This window comes from Eleutherodactylus coqui, chromosome 3 (assembly GCF_035609145.1).
Source record: "Eleutherodactylus coqui strain aEleCoq1 chromosome 3, aEleCoq1.hap1, whole genome shotgun sequence".
Lineage (NCBI taxonomy): Eukaryota > Metazoa > Chordata > Amphibia > Anura > Eleutherodactylidae > Eleutherodactylus > Eleutherodactylus coqui.
Window position 1 is genome coordinate 139858044 of NC_089839.1, and position 18652 is coordinate 139876695.

The following is an 18652-nucleotide window of genomic DNA, read 5'->3' on the forward strand; positions in this document are numbered from 1 at the left end:
GATTGTGTAACGCCCCCGCCATTTTTCAGGGGTACATGAACTCAGTGTTTCAGGATATCATGGGGGTGTTCGTGGTTGTATATCTAGACGACATTTTGATTTTTTCCTCCGACTTGCCAAGTCACCATACTCACGTTCAGACTGTACTAGCTCGACTCAGACATAACAAGCTGTTTGCTAAACTCGAGAAATGTGTGTTCGGGGTACAAAAGATATCATTTTTGGGGTATATCATCACGCCATGCGACTTCCAGATGGATCCTGAAAAGGTGAAAGCCATCACGGAGTGGGCCCAGCCAGGGTCGTTGAAAGCCCTTCAACGCTTCCTCGGCTTCGCCAACTACTATCGCAAATTCATCAAAGACTTCTCCGTGGTGGCTAAACCTCTAACGGACCTCACCAGAAAGGGGGCAGATGTGAGGACCTGGTCTTCTGAGGCTCTGAGGGCCTTCGATACCCTAAAGGCGGCGTTCTCTTCTGCACCTGTCCTAGTACAACCAGATCTGTCCAGCCCTTTTTTGGTGGAAGTAGATGCCTCTGAGTTTGGTGTGGGAGCGGTACTGTCCCAAGGTCCCTCCACTCTCACCAACCTTAGACCGTGTGCCTATTTTTCTAGGAAGTTTTCTCCCACCGAACGGAACTATGATATAGGCAACCGGGAATTGCTGGCGATTAAGTGGGCTTTCGAAGAGTGGAGGCATTTTTTGGAAGGAGCCCATCACCAGATCACGGTACTCACAGACCATAAAAACCTCACCTATCTAGATTCCGCTAAGAGGTTAAATGCTCGGCAAGCCCGCTGGGCCTTGTTCTTCTCTCGGTTCAATTTTGTGGTTACCTATAGACCCGGTTCTAAGAATGTCAAGGCTGATGCCCTGTCTAGGAGCTTTGGTTCTCCGGAACCTGCCGAGCCGGAGCCTGAGAGCATTCTCTCCCCTGGGGTGGTCCTCGCTGCTGTCTCCTCCGACCTTTCACCTCTCATTCACGCCGCTCAACAATCTGCTCCTGAAGCCCTTCCGGAAGGCAAATTATTTGTCCCATCGTCACTGAGATTGAAAGTGTTAGAGGAGACACACGCTTCTGTCCTAGCTGGACACCCCGGCATCAGGGGTACGCTGGAGTTAGTATCCAGACTCTATTGGTGGCCGCACATGGCCAAGGAGGTACGGGTATTTGTGTCCGCGTGCCCGGTTTGCGCAAGGGGGAAGAATCTCAGGAGACGTCCTGAGGGTCCTCTTCTTCCCTTGCCCATTCCGTCCAGGCCATGGTCCCATTTGTCCATGGATTTTATTACTGATCTGCCATCCTCGCTGGGGAATACGGTCATCTGGGTAATAGTAGACCGTTTCTCTAAAATGTCACATTTTGTTCCGCTTTGCAAGTTGCCTAACGCCAAACTTCTGTCTGAAATGTTCATCAAGGAGATTGTTCGGTTACATGGGATCCCCGAGGACATTGTGTCAGATAGAGGGGTTCAGTTCGTCGCTCGCTTCTGGCGAGCCTTCTGTAAAAATCTAAACGTAAATTTGTCCTTCTCCTCCGCTTTCCATCCCGAGAGTAACGGACAAACGGAACGAATGAACCAAGAACTTATCCAGTATCTGCGACTGTTTGTCTCTGATAACCAGTATCAGTGGGCCAACTACTTACCTCTCGCCGAATTTGCTATCAACAACCATGTTAACTCGTCGACCCAATTGTCACCTTTTTTTTGTAACTATGGGTTTCATCCCCGGTTCTCGCTTTCCACTCCTGTGGTCTCGAACAATCCGGCCGCCGACATATCCTCTGAGGAACTGTGCACAGTTTGGGCCCAGGTTCGTAAGAACCTTCAGGGTTCCCAAGAGAAACTGCGTAAATACGCAAATAAAAGATGTACCATCTCTGCACCTTTTGTAGTCGGGGAGCAAGTTTTGTTGTCCTCCAAGAATCTGAGACTCAAGGTTCCCTCCCTGAAACTTGCTCCTCGGTTCATTGGCCCATTTACTGTTTCTCAGGTCATCAACCCGGTGTCATATAAGTTGGCACTTCCTGACCCCTGGAAGGTCCACAAGGTGTTTCACAAAAGCTTACTTAAGAAGTATGTGACTCCAGTTCTACCCACCCAGAACCCGCCTCCTCCTTCTCTGGTACAGGGGGAACTGGAGTATGAAGTAGAAAGGCTGGTGGATGCCCGACGGGTTAGAGGTGTGCTGCAGTACCTGGTCCACTGGAGAGGATTTGGCCCTGAGGATAGGACGTGGGTCCCTGCCAGGGACGTTCATGCGCCACGCCTAGTCCAGGCATTCCACAGGGCTTTCCCGCTTAAGCCCGCACCTGGCCATGGGGGTCCGGTGTCCCCCCGTAGAAGGGGGGGTACTGTCAGAACCGGCAACTCTCGGGGCCGCCGTGCCCACACCACCGGTCCGGCCACCCGGGGTACAGGAGCACGGCGCAGAGGTACCCCGGTTCTTGTGATCTCCCCGGGCCGCTGTAAGACTGGTCGCCGCCGGGTTGCTAGGGAGGCAGCTGGTGCTTCTAGTCGCTTGACTACCAGGCTGGCTTCCCTGGTAACTGTCTGTGCAGTGAGACTGGGGGCGTGCCCCCAGCACCGCCCTGATTAGCCCTGCTGCTGTCAGGCTCCCCGCCCCAATCAGCTTCTGGGGCGGGAGCGCTGACAGCATTTAAATAGGTGTGTTTTCCTCTCAGGCCTTGCCAGTGTTAGTTTGGTCTTCCAGCTGCACCCGCGTATTCTTTTGACTCCTGTTTGTGACCCCGGCTTTCTTGACCTCTGCTTTTGGACCTTGACTACGTTTTGCCTGACCCCCCTGTACTGCGTACCCTCCTGTTGCCGACCCGGATTGTCTGACCGTTCTACCGTTGTTTGTCTTCAGTGTCTGTTTGTCTTCCCGTGTCCCGCTTCCCTAGTGAGGGTAGGGACCGCCGCCCAGTTGTCGCCCTGGGGGTTAGCCCAGGGGGGCAAGTAGGCAGGGACAGGGGTTGCGGGATATATCAGGGACCCCCATATCCCGGACACTGTCCTGACAGAGAAATACAGAAAGACCTGGCAGCCCTGGATTATGTTCGAGTCCTCAGCAGAGTTTGCCAGCTTGTTCTACTAAACGTACTCACGAGCCCTGTAGGGGCCGTAGGGCCTTTGAAGTTGGGGACCGACTGGAAGACTCTCAGGGTGCTCCCGCCCCCCCCCCCCCTCCCCCCCCTTTTTTTTTTTTTTTTGTGTTGTTGTTGTTGTTGTTGTTCGTTCTTTTATTTTATGTGTGAGTGTATGTGTGGTTCTGTCTGTGTAGAGGTGTTCAGGGAGCTATAGTCAAAGTACCTTGTCTTCCTGCGCTATCTAATTAACTTGCTCAGATCGTTTCTATATCTTCCCCCCCCCCCCTCTTTTTCTCTTCCTTCTTTCCTCAAATGAAAAGGATTCCCACCACATAAACCATAATATTCATCACGACATAGACCCCACCTTTACCGTCAGTTAAATATGCGTTGATATAGTAAAAGAACAGTGGATTGGGGGCAAGGGGGTCCGGGGATCATCTATGGGCTAGACGAATTGACTGTTTTATTTGTTGTTTACAAGAAGATGTGCCCAATTGTTGTACAATATGAACCATAGGCCCTGCGAGGCCTATTTCCATTTTCCTTTTTATTGTTTTTCTTTTCTTTTTCTTACTGATAATTCCTAATGTTTGTAAAATATTCTGAAAACTTAATAAAAAGAGATTAAACATAAAATCTGCCTTTCTGAAATCTAACCTTGAGGTCTGAGTCTTCTCAGGTCTTCCTCTTCTTGTTATCCAAAATTCAAGGATAGCATGATCATTGCCTCCCATAGACACAGCCACCCATATTTCTTCAACCATTCCCAACCTGTTGGTAAGAATTAGATCCAAGATAGCAGATCCCCTTGTTTTCTCTTCTACCTTTTGGAAGATAAAGTTGTCAGCAAGAGAGGATAAGAATTTGTTGGATCCATTACTTTTACCTGAGAGAGATTCCCAATAAATGTATGGATAGTTAAAATCTCCCATGATCACTATGTCATGCTTTTTTGAGAGATTGGCCATCTGATGTAGAAAGAGTAAATCAATATCCTCTCCTAGCCTCGGAATTAAGTACGATTTAACATATAGACACACCCCTCACCCTTTCTAGTTCCATCAGTTTCTTCTGAAGAGATTATTGCCCTGTAAATTCCCGACACAGTCGCATTTATCATGAATGGACATTGTGCAATGTTTAATATCCCCTGTGGGGGCGCTACAGGGAAAGTGAACAGCTACTGCCAAGTTTCCCCAGAGATCACTGCTGATCACTGAGGGTTCTAGCAGAGAGGGACCCTTTATACAAGTAGGGATTGTCCAAAGTAGAAGATCCCTTTAAATTGTATATTTTCTTTACATCAAATGATCTCTGTTGGTGATATAGCTCAGTATCCAACATAACTGCAAGTCAGGTAACTGTGATGGCAGTGATGTTACTATGAAGGACCAGTGGCAGAAAGTCGCCATCATTGTAGACAGAATGTCAGCATGCCAATGCTACAGAATATGGAAAAGGTGATCTAGGAAATTAGTTTCTTAAAATCAAGACTTTGATGGTGGTGATGTGAGGTTGCAGCGCCGTCTACAGCTGTCTCATTAGGAGTGCTGTTCCTGTGGAATTAGGGAAGGCTCAAGTGTCCTGTATGTATCCCAGGTTTTTCCTGACTCAGTGAAGTTGATTGTCATGGCCAACTGAGCTGACGGTAGGTCATCCATAATTGTAAGCATTACAGTATTTCAGGTGCATCTGTATACTACTAGTTTATGTAAGCAGCACATGGGTAGTAATAGATAAATCGGTATTGTCGACTGTGTAATACACCAGAAATATTTAAAATCTGTATAATTAAAGAGGTTCTTGCATCTTATACCGCACACCGCTAGAATGTACCATCACTTTATGAATGAGAGGACCTAACCCCTGGACCCCACACAGACCCTGGGATACCCCGAATGAAATAATTATCTTGTCCAGAATACAAAACTTCACTTAAAAAGATAAGGACGGTTACCAATGTAAACTAATGAAAGCCAGGAACTGATTGCCTTCTGTGCCATGCCTCCTACATGCTGGCTGCCGCACATGGTATATGATGCACCATACATGCTGCTAGGTACTTGACTGTGTGGCTGAGTAATAGCTGAAATCTAATGTACCCGACAGTTTTCAGGGTATAAACACTCACTAGCTCCTATATTAGAGCCCCCTGGCTCCTTTAGTAGAGGCCCCCGATTTCTTTATTAGTGCCCTACGTCTACTTTATTAGTGCCCTCCGGCTCCTGTATTAGAGCCCCCATCCGCTTTATTAGAGCCCTTCAGCTCCTTTATTAGAGTCCCCCACGGCTCCTTTATTAGTGCCCTCCGGCTTCTGTATTAGAGCCCCCATCGGCTTTTTTAGAGCCCTCCAGCTTCTTTATTAGAGTCCTCCCCCCCCCCCCGGCTGCTTTATTAGTGCCCTCCAGCTCCTGTATTAGAACCCCCATCCACTTTATTAGAGCCCTCCCGCTCCTTTATTAGAGTCCCCCCCCCCCCCCCCCCGGCTCCTTAATTAGTGCCCTCTGACTCCTTTACTAGAGGTTGTGGCTCCTTTATTAGAGCCCCCTAGCTCCTTTATTAAAGCCCTATGGCTACTTTATTAGAGGCCCCCGTTTCTTTATTAGTGCCCCCCGGCTCCTTTATTAGTGGCCTCTGGATCCTTTATTAGAGGCCTCTGGCTCCTTTATTAGAGACCTTCGGATCCTTTATTAGAGGCCTCTGAATCCTTTATTAGAGCCCTCCAGCTCCTTTATTAGAGGCCCCTGGCTTGTCTATTACAGTCAGGCCCTATGACGGACAGCTGGTTGCCACTATAGTTCCAATCTGAAAATTGAAGGGGTTAACCTTTTTTTAAAAAAGAGTGGCCTCTATTTATCAATATCAGTTTATTGATTGTCTGACTCTTTGCATCCCTGCAGATGAAATCATGGAAAAGACACACCTCCTTCACTGTTTACCAGGCACAGCTCTGTACTTTTTGTAGTGGCTATGCCTTGTATTGCAGTTTACTACAGCTTCATTTCATTCACGTGAATTGACCCCCACAATCTTATATTGATGACTTATCCTGACGAGAGGCCATCAATTTTAAAGAACTGGATAAACCCTTTTGGATTATGGAGGATATGATATATCTTCTACATTCCATACTGTAGATGATGAGTCTGTGTTTTTCTGTGTCCATAAATAATATAGCTCTAATGCTGGGCTCATACGGCCATAAGCGTAAGACTCTGTGGGGCTCCTGCACCGTTTTACAGCTGTGAACCCGGCCATGGCCCTGCCTTCTGCTGCATATGGCAGTGTACTCACTCAGGCGGTCTTGCGCAGTAAACCTTTGTTTATATTCCCTTTGCAGTTGCTTAGCAATGATGCATATAACCACAGCCCATACGTAATATAATGGCATACGGACTACTGGTATAAATGCGAGAATAGAGAATAATGGGCTCTATCTCACATACACACGCAGCAAAATAGAACATGCTGCATTCTATTTTGCAATTGCAGATTACGCAATTCCGACACGCCAATGTATGTGGAACTGTGTAAACCAATGTAATTGATTGCCTGAGAGCTTCCGTGTATCGCATGGGCGTACAGAGCCTGCGTAATACACAATTCCAATACTGTGAGCCCGGTTCATATCTGCACCGGAATCTCCTTCCGGAGGTTTTGTCGCAGATCCGGCACAAAATACCGGAAATGCTTTTCCTTCTGGTAAAATGCTGGGCAACTGAAAGGAAACCAAACAGACCTTGTTATAGTCAGTGTGCTCTGTTCAGCGTTGTTTAGTTCCGTCATAAGTTGGACCCCTCGGTCAGGGCTTTCCCCTCTCCTGCTCCCCGAATTGAGCAGGAAAACAGGACAATGCCGCAGATGTGAAAGCAGCCTAAGTATGTATTTTACAGTAAGCTACTCTAACCGCTTGCATTGCATTATAACCCCACCCCCGTTATCCAGCGCAGCGCGCGCTGTTATACCAGCTTTCCGAGGAGATAGTGATGATACCTGCATTACTCCCTGAACTTGGGAATCCACCTTCCCAGTCTTCACAGGCAAACAGCACACAATATAATAGACAGAGGCCAGTCACCTAGACATAACTAAGACGGCCCCTCAATGGGCTGCAAGATGCTAATCTTAGTTTCAAGTGTTCTTTATTTGAGACTTTTCCAGTCCCTCCTCTCCCCTCATGCTAGCTGCCCCCCCAGCCCCCAGCCCCCTCCTCTCTGGTACATGCCTCGCACACACTATCTTCACTTGCTTTGAAGCACTTTCAGAGGATTTCCCAGCCGGTGAAGGGTTGCACACAGAGGAACATTGCCTAACCTGTAAAAATCTGAAAATAATTTGCACAGGTTATTTTTTCCAGTCCTTGCATACAGGAAACAGTCCTAAAGCACTGGCAAAGTGAATTGTTCCATCCCAGAAGATGCTTTGGATTGTAGTCCTATTATTGCTGCCAGATTTCAAGGCAGCTGGCAATCCTGACTGCAGTGACAGAAGAGATGACCCAGCCTGCTTCGAGCATCTTGTAGCCATGCCACCTGTTGAAGCCAACTGTGATGGACCTCACGGATGCAGGCTGCATTTCCTTTTTCCAGATGAGCAACCTACTCCTGAAGAACTTAAAGAGATCCATCAGGAAGGTAACCAGGAGTTCAAACAAACCCTCAAACTGTCTACAACTGAAGGGAACACCAAGCCTCAAAATCCAAAGCCCAAGAGTATAGGTGAGAGGGTGACTTTCTTGGAGTCAAATCTGCAGTCTATGACATCTCTATTCCACAAGTTACAGGAGGACAGCAAGATGAATTTCAGCAAGATAGAAGATCGACTCAATTCACTGGTGATGCTTCTCTTGGGGATCTTGTCTGGATGCGAACTGCCCTGCAATGAGTCTGTCCAAAAACTCTCTGCCTTAGGTGAGTCCTTGGAAATTGGTTCCGTCTCTTAGTGACATACATTGGTGTCCTTGACATAACAAGATAGTAATAATTACATTTTACTAATGAAAATGCTAAAGATGTAGGAAACAAACCTTCACAAATGAGTTACATGTACTGATCGCATAGAAGTAAGGAGTTGTAGTAATAGGACCTCCAGAGCATTAAAGAGGATTTCTCTGCAAATACCAAGGTACAAAATATCCTGAATGTGATAATGGGGTGAGGGGGCAAGTATAGAATAGATGTCTTATTCAGTCAATTGGAGGAGCCCAGGCTATTGGGTGTATATACCATAGAAGCATACTATGAGGCTCGTGGAAAGAGGAGGCCCTGAGATGTTTGGTTCCATCCTCTTTTTTACTGATTGGTTGTAGCCAATGCATGACTCTTCTCCAGAGGAATTGCTCAAAAACAAGGTGCTTGGGAAATGTCTTAAAGGGAGGGGAAATCAAAAATCCAAAAATGTAGCACCTTAATAAGTTGCCCCAGTCTCTTCTGTGTACACCAATGCCATGAAGCCTCATGTCAGTCTGACTACTAGGCTGTTGTCCACTGATCGAGGTATCTATAACTTTCCATATACAGTGAGAAGTCTGGCCCACACTGTCCTTGATGAGATTTCACCCTCCTCTCAGGCGTCCCACTTTGCTGAGTTGCTGCCACTCTAGTGTATTTCCTATCCTAGAAGAGAGAATCTCCTTAACCACAAGATTTTCCTATGTCTTGTGCCAGTGTTCTAAAACCTGTGGTTTTCCAGCTTTTGTGAAGCTGCAACTCCCACCATGTCTCGACAGCCTCAGGATTTCAAATGATGATGGGAGTTGTAGTTTTACAACAGCTGGAGAGCTACAGGTTGGGGGACACTGTCTTGTGCAATATCAAACACTGCTGCTTGCTGCCCATGCAAAATCTCATCATCACCCTTCATAATCTGTCAGTTTATTAACATTTATATAACTAGATTCACCGGATGTTCACTACGTGAACATAAAATGGTTGGAAAAATGGTTATTCTAAATCTCCCTCCCCTCTCTTTCTCTCCATGCCGCTTCTCTTTCCCTCCTCTCTCTCCATGCTACTTCTCTCTCTCCATCCCGCTTCTTTCTCTCTCTCCCTCTCTCTCCATGCCGCTTCTCTCTCCCTATCCCCCCTCCATGCCACTTCTGTCTCCCTCCTTGCCGCTTCTCTCTCTATGCCACTTCTCTCTCCCTCTTCCCCCTCTTTTCCTCTCTCTATGCCGCTTCTCTCTTACTCTCTCCCAATAGCACTCCTCTCACCACTCTTCCTCTCTCTCTATGATGCTACTCTCTCCCTTTCCCCCTCTCAACCCCATGCCGCTTCTCTCTCCCTCTCTCTCCTCTTCATGCTGCCTCTCTCTCCCTATCCCCCCTCTCTCACTCACTCTCACTCTCTTTCACCATGCTGCTTTGCTATCTCTATCTCTCTAGCCGCTTCTGCTGTTCGTCTCTCTCGCCACTTCACCTCTTCGCTGTCCACTGCTTCCTATTAATGTCACTTAGCAACGCTTCACTCTCTCCAGCGCCTGAAGCGCAGCAGCGGAGTGCCCATAGATTTAACATTGTAATTTTCAACTCTCCTGACACCTGAAAGAATGTTTTAAACTCAAATTTTATGATTTTATGGCAGTGGTGAACATGTACCTAATCTGATAACATCAAAATCGTCCACCAAATGTCAGGCAAAGCGGTCAAAGTGTGGTGCAAGAAAAAGCCGGTAGGCTTTTTTTTATAGTAGATACTCTATTGAATAGCACTGTTTCCTTCAGCAAAACAAAGTTTGAATTTTTTTTTCCAGTTCAATATCTTCCCAATAATGAACTCTTCTTCCAGATATTTCCTATAATACGTTTTCATGTGAAGTTAGTTTTGCTGCAGATGATTCTTATGAAAGAAATGTGTTCTCAGTGATTGTGGTGACATAAATTGTAGCAGATTATAGATTTACATAACCGAAGTTGTCAACTTTAGTCCAGCGAAATACTGACAAAAAGCAAAAACATTGGTCCAAGACTTCGAAGTTACTTTAGACCATAGATCATTGGAGACATCAACTCAGTGGTCTCCAACCTGTGGCACCCCAACTGTTGCAAGACTACAACTCCCAGCATCGCTTGACAGCCTGTGTATGGGCTTTTTGTAGTAGGTATATTGACTTTTTGGCTTATCTGTTTAAAAGGAGAATGCATGAAAATCACGAACTGTAGCAAAATAATACAATTTTTGGTCTGGTAGGTGTATCCATGTAGGTTAATAGTAGTAGCCTCTCACACAGGGCAGAAAGATTACAAAGTTTGCCTCTCACTCAGGAAGACCCTGCACATCTGTACATTACACACAATGCTGTGTTGGCGCTGTGGTTCTTCTACAAATTACAACTGATCTTAGGGGGTCTCAGCTGCAGGATATGGTGTGATCAGCTAAGCGTTAAAAGACCCTTCTCATATCAAGGGAATGTTCTCAGTGAACAACCCCTTTAAAGTAGATTAATGTTAACACAATTTTATGAAAGGGTTTTACCACCTCTCTAAAGGGGTTGTACCAAGATGGCATTCCCTGTTTATATGCCCTATTAGGGCATACAAATATCATAAAGTGGGGTCCATCTTCCATGGCTGGAACAGAGTGCATCTCTGTAAGAATGACTCTGGTCCAGATTGTCAAAGTGCCTGTAAACAGCTTTTAAAGATGTTTCATCTCTTCCCAGTTGGACGCCCGTCACTACCGCAGAGGAAGGGATGGATTTCTGCTTGCTGGGCATTAGATTCCGGTAGATGGTGTATATGTCAGCGTAGGCTCTTATACAGAAACTGATGACTTAATGTACAGTGTATCTGTTCTCTTGTCTGTCACTCTTCCGTTATATACATTAGTAATGATCTGTATTTAATGAGTTAACCCTTTCCTGCCCCACCATCTCCATCTTAAGTCTTACTGAATCGTTTTATTGTTGGGAACGACAGTTACCTTGAATCCCCTCTGAATGTCTTTGGAGTTTCTATGACATCAACTGCTGTGAACTTTGAGTTCTGAACCCCCTTTGAATGGTAGGATTTAATATTAAAGAGTTTAGAAAGAGAACGAGGCCAAAAGAGGAAGTGAAGGCTGGAAAGTTCTGCATCATCAAGGCAATTGTTTAGGCAACAGTTCAAATAAGTTATTGAAGCAGTGGGTCTACCAACCCTGTGTGTTTCATCCTAAGAGAGGGTGGAACGTGGCAGAGATACGCTCTACAAATTATACACTATTGTATGCAATGGACATTATTTGCTGGATTATCAGTATCATTCCGAACTCAGCACATTATAGTTGAAAAAGATGCCAAAATGGTCTCTGCATTGATTCAGGGATCTGACTTGAGACCTCGGAAACATTTCCTGGAAGCTATCTTGATCAGACATTAGGAATCTTAAAGGGGTTTTCTGGACAAACACTATTGATGACCTGTCATCAGGAAAGAACATTAATAGTTGATCGGCTGGGGTCCACCACTCAGGAATACGGCTGATCAACTGATTGGGCAACGACTGTCAGCACTGCTATTTCTTCCTGTAAATTACGGCGAAATACCGGACTTCAGGGGGAGGGGATCAGACTGAACAAGTGGGAGAAAGCCTGGACCACCCATCGGACGCTTCATACCTTATTTGTATACCACAAAACAAAGATTTGGGGGCCTAGGGAGTGATGTGAGTTAAAAAAAAAAGAAAGTATCATCATACTTATGCCCCACCTATGGATGGCATCGGTTTATGGGGGACCATGAGCGCAACACTTTACTGCGACACAGTTGTGTATGGGGCAGTTATCAGAAATGTCCCTCACTGCTCTTAGCAGCTATTCATCAGCTCAGGAGAAAGACAATATCAAATCTGTGCTCCATCCTGATAGAAGAGACATTCCGAAGCATAGCATGAATCTGCTGGGCCCCAAGCAAGATCTGTAAGAGGGCCCCAACCTATCACGTGCCAGTTCTTAAACGCAGAAGAGCCTTTGGGCGCTCGAAGATCACATATGCAGCTGCCACTTCTGCACCAACTTTTTTCATTGCCATGTAACTTGCAAAGGTTCACTGCGCGATTGCTGATGATGTAATATTACAATGTGGTGCTAGTTCTGGACACTGTATCGTTATATTCACCTCTTGCAGTATCTTCTGTAGCTGAATGGATGATTGAGGCTCTCCACAATACGTTAGTTCCAGGTTCCGCTCCCAGGGTCTTGACTGTCCACCCCACTTCTTGTTTCCAGTTTGGAGGTGGAAGCCTTTCATGTCTTCCCTCTAATGATTTCTCAGTATAATTAATGACTCTTCCAGAATCTCACAGAAGCCGCTCGCTTTGTCTCCTCAAAGGCATCAGAGTCCATTGTGTTGCATCTATGTATGTATAGTGCTGGTAATTGGCTGCGCTTGACGTTGACGTTGGGAACGAGCAGAACATAATGCCGCTATTGCTAAACTACACTTCCCATAGTGCTTCAGGATATCAGTAATGAACAAAAAACACTGATGGTGTAGAATGTTGGATGACAAAGTTATTACATGAAGTCCTTTTATGTCCTGTTATAAGTGTTGGGTGATAAGTAGCAAAGTGCCCGCCATTAGTTATCTCTCAGCATCCCCAGGATTTGGCCTCTACCTTATTGTGTTCCGGTAGATTGTCATCCAGAAAAATTTAACAGCTGTTAATTACAGGGCCTGTTCATCACACAGGAGGGTTAGTGCCGACTACAAACTTATCAGGTAATAATAAGTACGTAGCAAATCAGAGAGCATTACAAAAGGCAGTTCAACAGAAGTGTTATTTGACAAGCTTTGCTTTTTAATCTATCTATCCATCTATCTAATCTATCCACTCATCTATCTCTTCTATCCATCCATCCATCTAATCTAATCTATCCATCCATCTATCTATCCAATCTATCTATCTCATATCTATCGTTTTGGCATTGTTCGTGTCACATCTATTAAGATAAAAACACCAACAAGATGAAGTGGGGGTAGGAGTTGGGATAATGTGCGAGTTACTGAGGTGGAAGGAGAATAAAATATAAACAAAAGGGAAATTAGCAATGTGCGGCTCATTTAATTTTGTCTCATCTTTGATGATCTGACAAGCCCCTCTGTGCGTAGACATCCTCTAAAGTTGGAAGAGTTTTGCCACCAGCTTTGTGATGTGACCGTCCCGGCTCCCAGCGCCTCCACTGAACAAAGCCAAGCGCGCCCCCTCTGCTCCCCCCACACAATTCCCACTCTGTCTTTAGCTTAGCGCTGTGCATTTGCCAGCTCAGTATTATTAAGAGGGCATATGTATAGGGAACATACGTGTCATTACATCCATATATAATGTAGCCCCTTCACAACCTGCAATTTCCACTAGAAAACTGGTATATTTCTAATAGTAAATTGACTCCAGTGTTCCACATTGCAAAACATAATAAATGAGTCTATACTCGCTTCTCCTGCCTCTCCGCAGCTCCAGTCTCTGCTGTGACACTGGATGGCAGCCTGTGTACAGCCAATCACAGACCCCAGTGTTAGAGCACCTGTAAACTGACTTGGCGCGGAGTACAAAGGTGAGGCGCTGGAGCTGCAAGGACGCTGGAGAGGTGAGTAGAGGCTTATTTATTGTTTTGTTATGAGGAACAGTAATTAAAGAAGAAATCAAACAACCCCTTCAATGTAAGACAATGTTATGGAATAGCACACTTCTGGGTTGCAGTTGCTTATACTGTTGTACTGTGTCCTTTGTTGTTGTCTTCACTCAAAAAGTCTTTATTGTAGAAAGTCGACGCCTTAGGACCCTTGAGACAAAGGAGGAAATGCCACATGTGATGAAGAGTATTGGAACCATGGGATCAGCAGGTAAGAGTACATCCTTGAAAGTGATGGGAAAGTGGGTGTAGCTTCAGAGTTGCGTTAAGTGCAACTCATTTACTAAAGATTTTCTGGTAATTTATATGATTGTTTTACCAAAGTATAAAACTATTGCAAAAGTAGCTCAGTACCTAATCCCAATCTGGTTTATTCTGAATGTCTCTGAGTGACCAATCTACTCTTGATGATGTTTTGTGAGGATTAGTCATCAATAGTGTTCACCCAGAAAACCCCTTTAATTCATATTAAAACTGCATTTCCTGTTCTCCCTTGTTCCAACTTGGTTTATAATTTCACACCTGAATGTCTCTTCATTTCTCTTCTCTTTCTTATTGGCAGTTGAATCTTCGGAAAAACCAGAGAGACTGTTTCCCCGAGACTGTGCGGATATCTACAAACAGGGAATCCGAGATAATGGGATCTACACCATACAGCCTATTGCAATGAGACAGCCTTTTGAGGTACAGCAACTCTTTTCTCTTCTATAAACTTGGTGATTGTTGCTCAGTCTGTTGGATGTCGTGTGGATCTTTAATACAAGTATTTGCTTTATTCCTCTTGCTTATACTATCAAAAAATGTTAAAGATCCCACATTATGTGTTGGTGAAAAGTTTAGTCCTGCTGAGTTTGTTGTAGTTTGAAGCATCAATTATGAAACTAAGCCTAATGCCAAGTTCCAGATACACTGAATGGCCGTTTTATTAGAGCCCCCAGTCCTCTCACAATTGACGCTGTATGGAAATTGTCCTCGCGACCTCGGAGTGCAGCATAAAATCACATGACAAGTTTTCCATGGATTAGTTTCATTGGATGGGAAAATCTAGCGATCTGAGTAACTTTCAACTAGGCTTGGTCATCGGTCCTAGACTAGGGGCCTCACTGCCAGCCGCGGGGAAAAAGGTTTCTTGTGTAATTGTGTGGAAAGTATACCGAGATTAGCGTGATCAAAGAAAACATCCAGTGAAGGGGGATCCTGTCGATGAAAACAACTCACAACTGAAAGGGGACAGGGGAGGATGCCAGGAATCATTCGACCAACAAGTGCGGCACTGTCAACCAAATGCAACGCTAGTGCTCCAACTAACGTGTCCGAACGCACAACTCAACACACAACATTTCTTAGCATGGATGGGGTATAACAGCAGGCGGACCAGTTCCAGCGCCATTGTGTCTAAGAGAAACAGAAAGACTAAACTCCAATGGGCAAAAGAGCGAAAACTTGCATCACTGAGCAGCGGAAAATCAACTGCTGGTCAGATGGATCCAGATTTTTGTTGCACCGTGCTGATGGGAGGTCAGAATTTGGTGCAAGCAGCACAAATCGTTTACCCCTTCCTGTCAGCTGGTAAGAACACATCAGCACCTCCATCTAATCTGCGGCAACTACAAAAAGCTTCCTGTACACAGGGGCCGACATTCCTGCAGAACGATTTTATCACCTCGTAGAATTTTTGCAGTTCTGAAGGCCGAAGGAGTCCAACGCGCTGCTAGATGGGGGTCTAATAAAGGGGTTATTTAGTTTAGATAACCTAAACCTGGTGTCAGTATGAAGTAATTTGGTTCTGATCTTGATGCTGAGATTTAGTAATGCTATAATATATCTGCTTGCTGGAATTAACAACTCAAAATATTTTTGTAAAAACCCATTTAGGCTTACTGTGATATGGTCACCGATGGAGGAGGATGGACGGTTTTCCAGAGGCGACAAGATGGCGCTGTAGACTTCAACCGCACTTGGCAAGATTATAAACAAGGTTTTGGCAGCCTGCAAGGGGAGCACTGGTTGGGTAATGAACACTTGCACAGTCTCACAAGGCTAGGACAACACACCCTACGCATCGAACTGGAAGATTGGTACGGTGTGAAGCGTCATGCCAACTACAGGAAGTTCAAAGTTGCTAGTGAGCAAAATAAGTACAGACTGACTGCCAGGGAATATTACGGCAATGCCGGGAATGCCCTTAGTTACAGCCGAAACTACAACCATGATCATAAATACTTCACAACATATGACAGTGACAATGATAATTATCCATCAGGCAACTGCGGCACGTATTATGGTTCCGGCTGGTGGTTCGACACGTGCTTGGCAGCCAATCTGAATGGAAAGTATCACAAAGGGCGATACAGCGGGGTGACTAATGGCATTTACTGGGGCACCTGGTACATTCTCACTGACAAAAGGACCAACCAGAAATATTCCTTCAAGAAAGTGGAGATAAAATCAAGAATACTCAACTTCTAAAACTCTTGTGAAAGGATTTAACATTTCTCATTCCCCTAAGACTATAAGAATAGTGGCATTCAGGTAAGAACGACTAAATACAGGAGAGACTGCTTTTACAAACACTTTTTTTGTATTTCTGCCACCAACATAGGACATTACATTTGTAAAATGATTTTTATGGATTTTGAATGATAGATCAATAAATTATTGATGGTTAGCGAGGAAGCGATAACTGAAGACAGAGGATGCTTCAGATAATGGTGGCCGGTGTGTGACTGAGGCATTACTGTGAGAGTGGCCATCCTTGAATACCCTTTTTGATGATCTAAACATGTTAAAACTTCCATGCTGGTTCATTTTTTAGCATGTCTTCATGGCGGATACAGCTCTATTTTTCTGATACAGAGCTCCAGATCTGCATAGGCATAGTGGCAGATTTACTAACATTGGCATTGAATAGGCTGGTCTTAAACAAAAGTAAACAAAAGTAAATGACACCAAATTTAATAAGAAGTGTCTTAAAAAATTTGACGTAGAGTACTTGAGAGCAGGTTTGCAATTTATTAGCTGTCAAAACCTTGCCTCGATTTATAATCACTTATGAAGAAGTCCCACATACTGCCTGTCCATCGCTGCTGGTTATCAATGCGGTGGACGGTTCGGGATCCTAACACTGAAAGCTGCCACGGCAAGGGATGTCTAAACCTGAAGGGATCTGACATAACCAGCACTGCAGCCTACATTCCTGCAGGTGTGCAGTCGCCATAGCTTTTAGTTCCTTCTCCGCAGTGTCAGAATCCCAAACCATCCACCCCTGAACTATTTTCTTCTGATACCTTATTTACAGGTCCAAAGATGGAACTTAGAGAAACTGTTAGGTAGGTAATAAGGATGAGCGAGTATACTCGCTAAGGCACTACTCGCTCGAGTAATGTGCCTTAGATGAGTATCTCCCTGCTCGTCCAGAAAGATTCGGGGACCGCCGCGGCTGACAGGTGAGTCGCGGAGGGGAGCAGGGGAGAGCGGGCGGGAGAGAGGGAGAGAGAGATCTCTCCTCCGTTCCTCCCCGCTCTCCCCCGCAGCTCCCTGCCCCGCGGCGGCACCCGAATCTTTAAGGACGAGCAGGGAGATACTCGTCTAAGGCACATTACTCGAGCGAGTAGTGCCTTAGCGAGTATACTCGCTCATCCTTAGTAGGTAAACTATGTGGTGGTGGCTGTTGTAAGATGGCCAGACAGTTAGCAGGGTTAAAACAGGCAATAGTGGCAGGGGAGAGGGTCAACAGATATACAGGGGTGGGGTAGATAAGGAACCCACTGTGAGCCTGTGGCCAAGTTTGGTGTTTGGTGCAACTAATGTCCGAGCATAGGCAAACCAATGTGAAGGAGACCACGGGTAAAACAAGATGGATGTCACGGGTGGCTCTGTGATCTCTCCCGACAATGGCGGCAAAGGGCCTGGCTCGGTCGCGTGCAGTGGCACAAGGTTTGCTCAGGGTAGCAATTATCAAATGGTAGTTTGTCATGTGACACCAGTACCTCTTCCTTAATAGACTCTAGTTGTTAATCAAGAAAATAACTGACACAAGTCCTCATAGCTTTGTTTGCAAACTGGAGGTACACAGTTTTACAAATATCTGAAGTAAACATATTTGTAACTCTTGTACAGTTCACAGTAATGCAGAGGTTTTGCTTTGCACTGAAATAACTTTGCTCCAAGTATCACGATAACACAATACAGATTTAACTTCAACGCTCTCTCTCTCTTTGCATTTATAGCTAATCAGAAATAATTCCCACAGTCTTAGTTATCTGAGGGTTATTTTCTAAAGGATTCCTATGCAGTTGGTGAAGTTACTTAGAAGTGGGCCACTTTCACTTTCCCTAGCTTTACATGTAACAAGGGCTCGTGCAACTCACTGTTGTGTAGTTGGGTCCCAATCTGTTCTCCTCCACACTGCGCTTGCTTTAGAAGTTAGAAAAACCCTTGCTTTTCCACTCTGGACACCGTTAATCCTCTGCAGCACTGCTGTACACCTCCTCTCATGTGCCCTGATGACGACAACCTCCTCACCACTGCTCCCATTTCTCCTTCACTTTCTGTCCTTTTTCCCGCACTCTCTCAAAACTCCAACTCACATCCTGCCTCGCCCTGCTCATTTTCCCGCTTTTGAATCTCACCCTTTCCCCTCTACCAATCAGGGATTGCAAGAGAAGCAGCCAATCAGCCGCAAGCTGTTGCCGGGCAGCTAGCCCAAGCCTGTGAAGAAAGTGGAAAGACACGTACGGCACCTTCTATGTCTCCGCAGGAGCACATAGACAGGTGCTTTAGGACTGGTGACTGTGTGGCTACCTTGGAGGACCCCCTGGGCCACTACACTCGGGATCAAATTTTATCACATATCTCAGGAATTTAAATGCTGGTCGGTTTGGTTATTTTATTGGTCTTGAGAAAATCTAGAGAGGCCCCTTTAAGACTCAATGAACAGCATACAATACA

The 18652-nt window shown here is 45.4% G+C and overlaps 1 protein-coding gene across 1 annotated transcript; it reads left to right on the forward strand.

Annotated features, from left to right (window-relative positions):
- Positions 1-7381: 7381 nt before the first annotated feature.
- LOC136619821 (fibrinogen-like protein 1) lies at positions 7382-16343 on the forward strand. Its single transcript, XM_066594563.1, has 4 exons — positions 7382-8006; positions 13833-13913; positions 14265-14386; positions 15578-16343. Exons 1-4 carry the CDS (start codon positions 7514-7516, stop codon positions 16169-16171), a joined length of 1290 nt encoding a protein of 429 aa, XP_066450660.1. The 5' UTR covers positions 7382-7513; the 3' UTR covers positions 16172-16343.
- The last annotated feature ends 2309 nt before the right edge of the window (positions 16344-18652 follow it).

Bases quoted from the DNA above. Each gene is read 5' to 3' on its own strand.
- LOC136619821 (XM_066594563.1), top strand. From the start codon at position 7,514: ATGCTTTGGATTGTAGTCCTATTATTGCTGCCAGATTTCAAGGCAGCT. The intron at 8,007-13,832 runs GTGAGTCCTTGG...TCTTTATTGTAG, and splicing joins CCAAAAACTCTCTGCCTTAG to AAAGTCGACGCCTTAGGACC. The intron at 14,387-15,577 runs GTACAGCAACTC...AAACCCATTTAG, and splicing joins CAATGAGACAGCCTTTTGAG to GCTTACTGTGATATGGTCAC.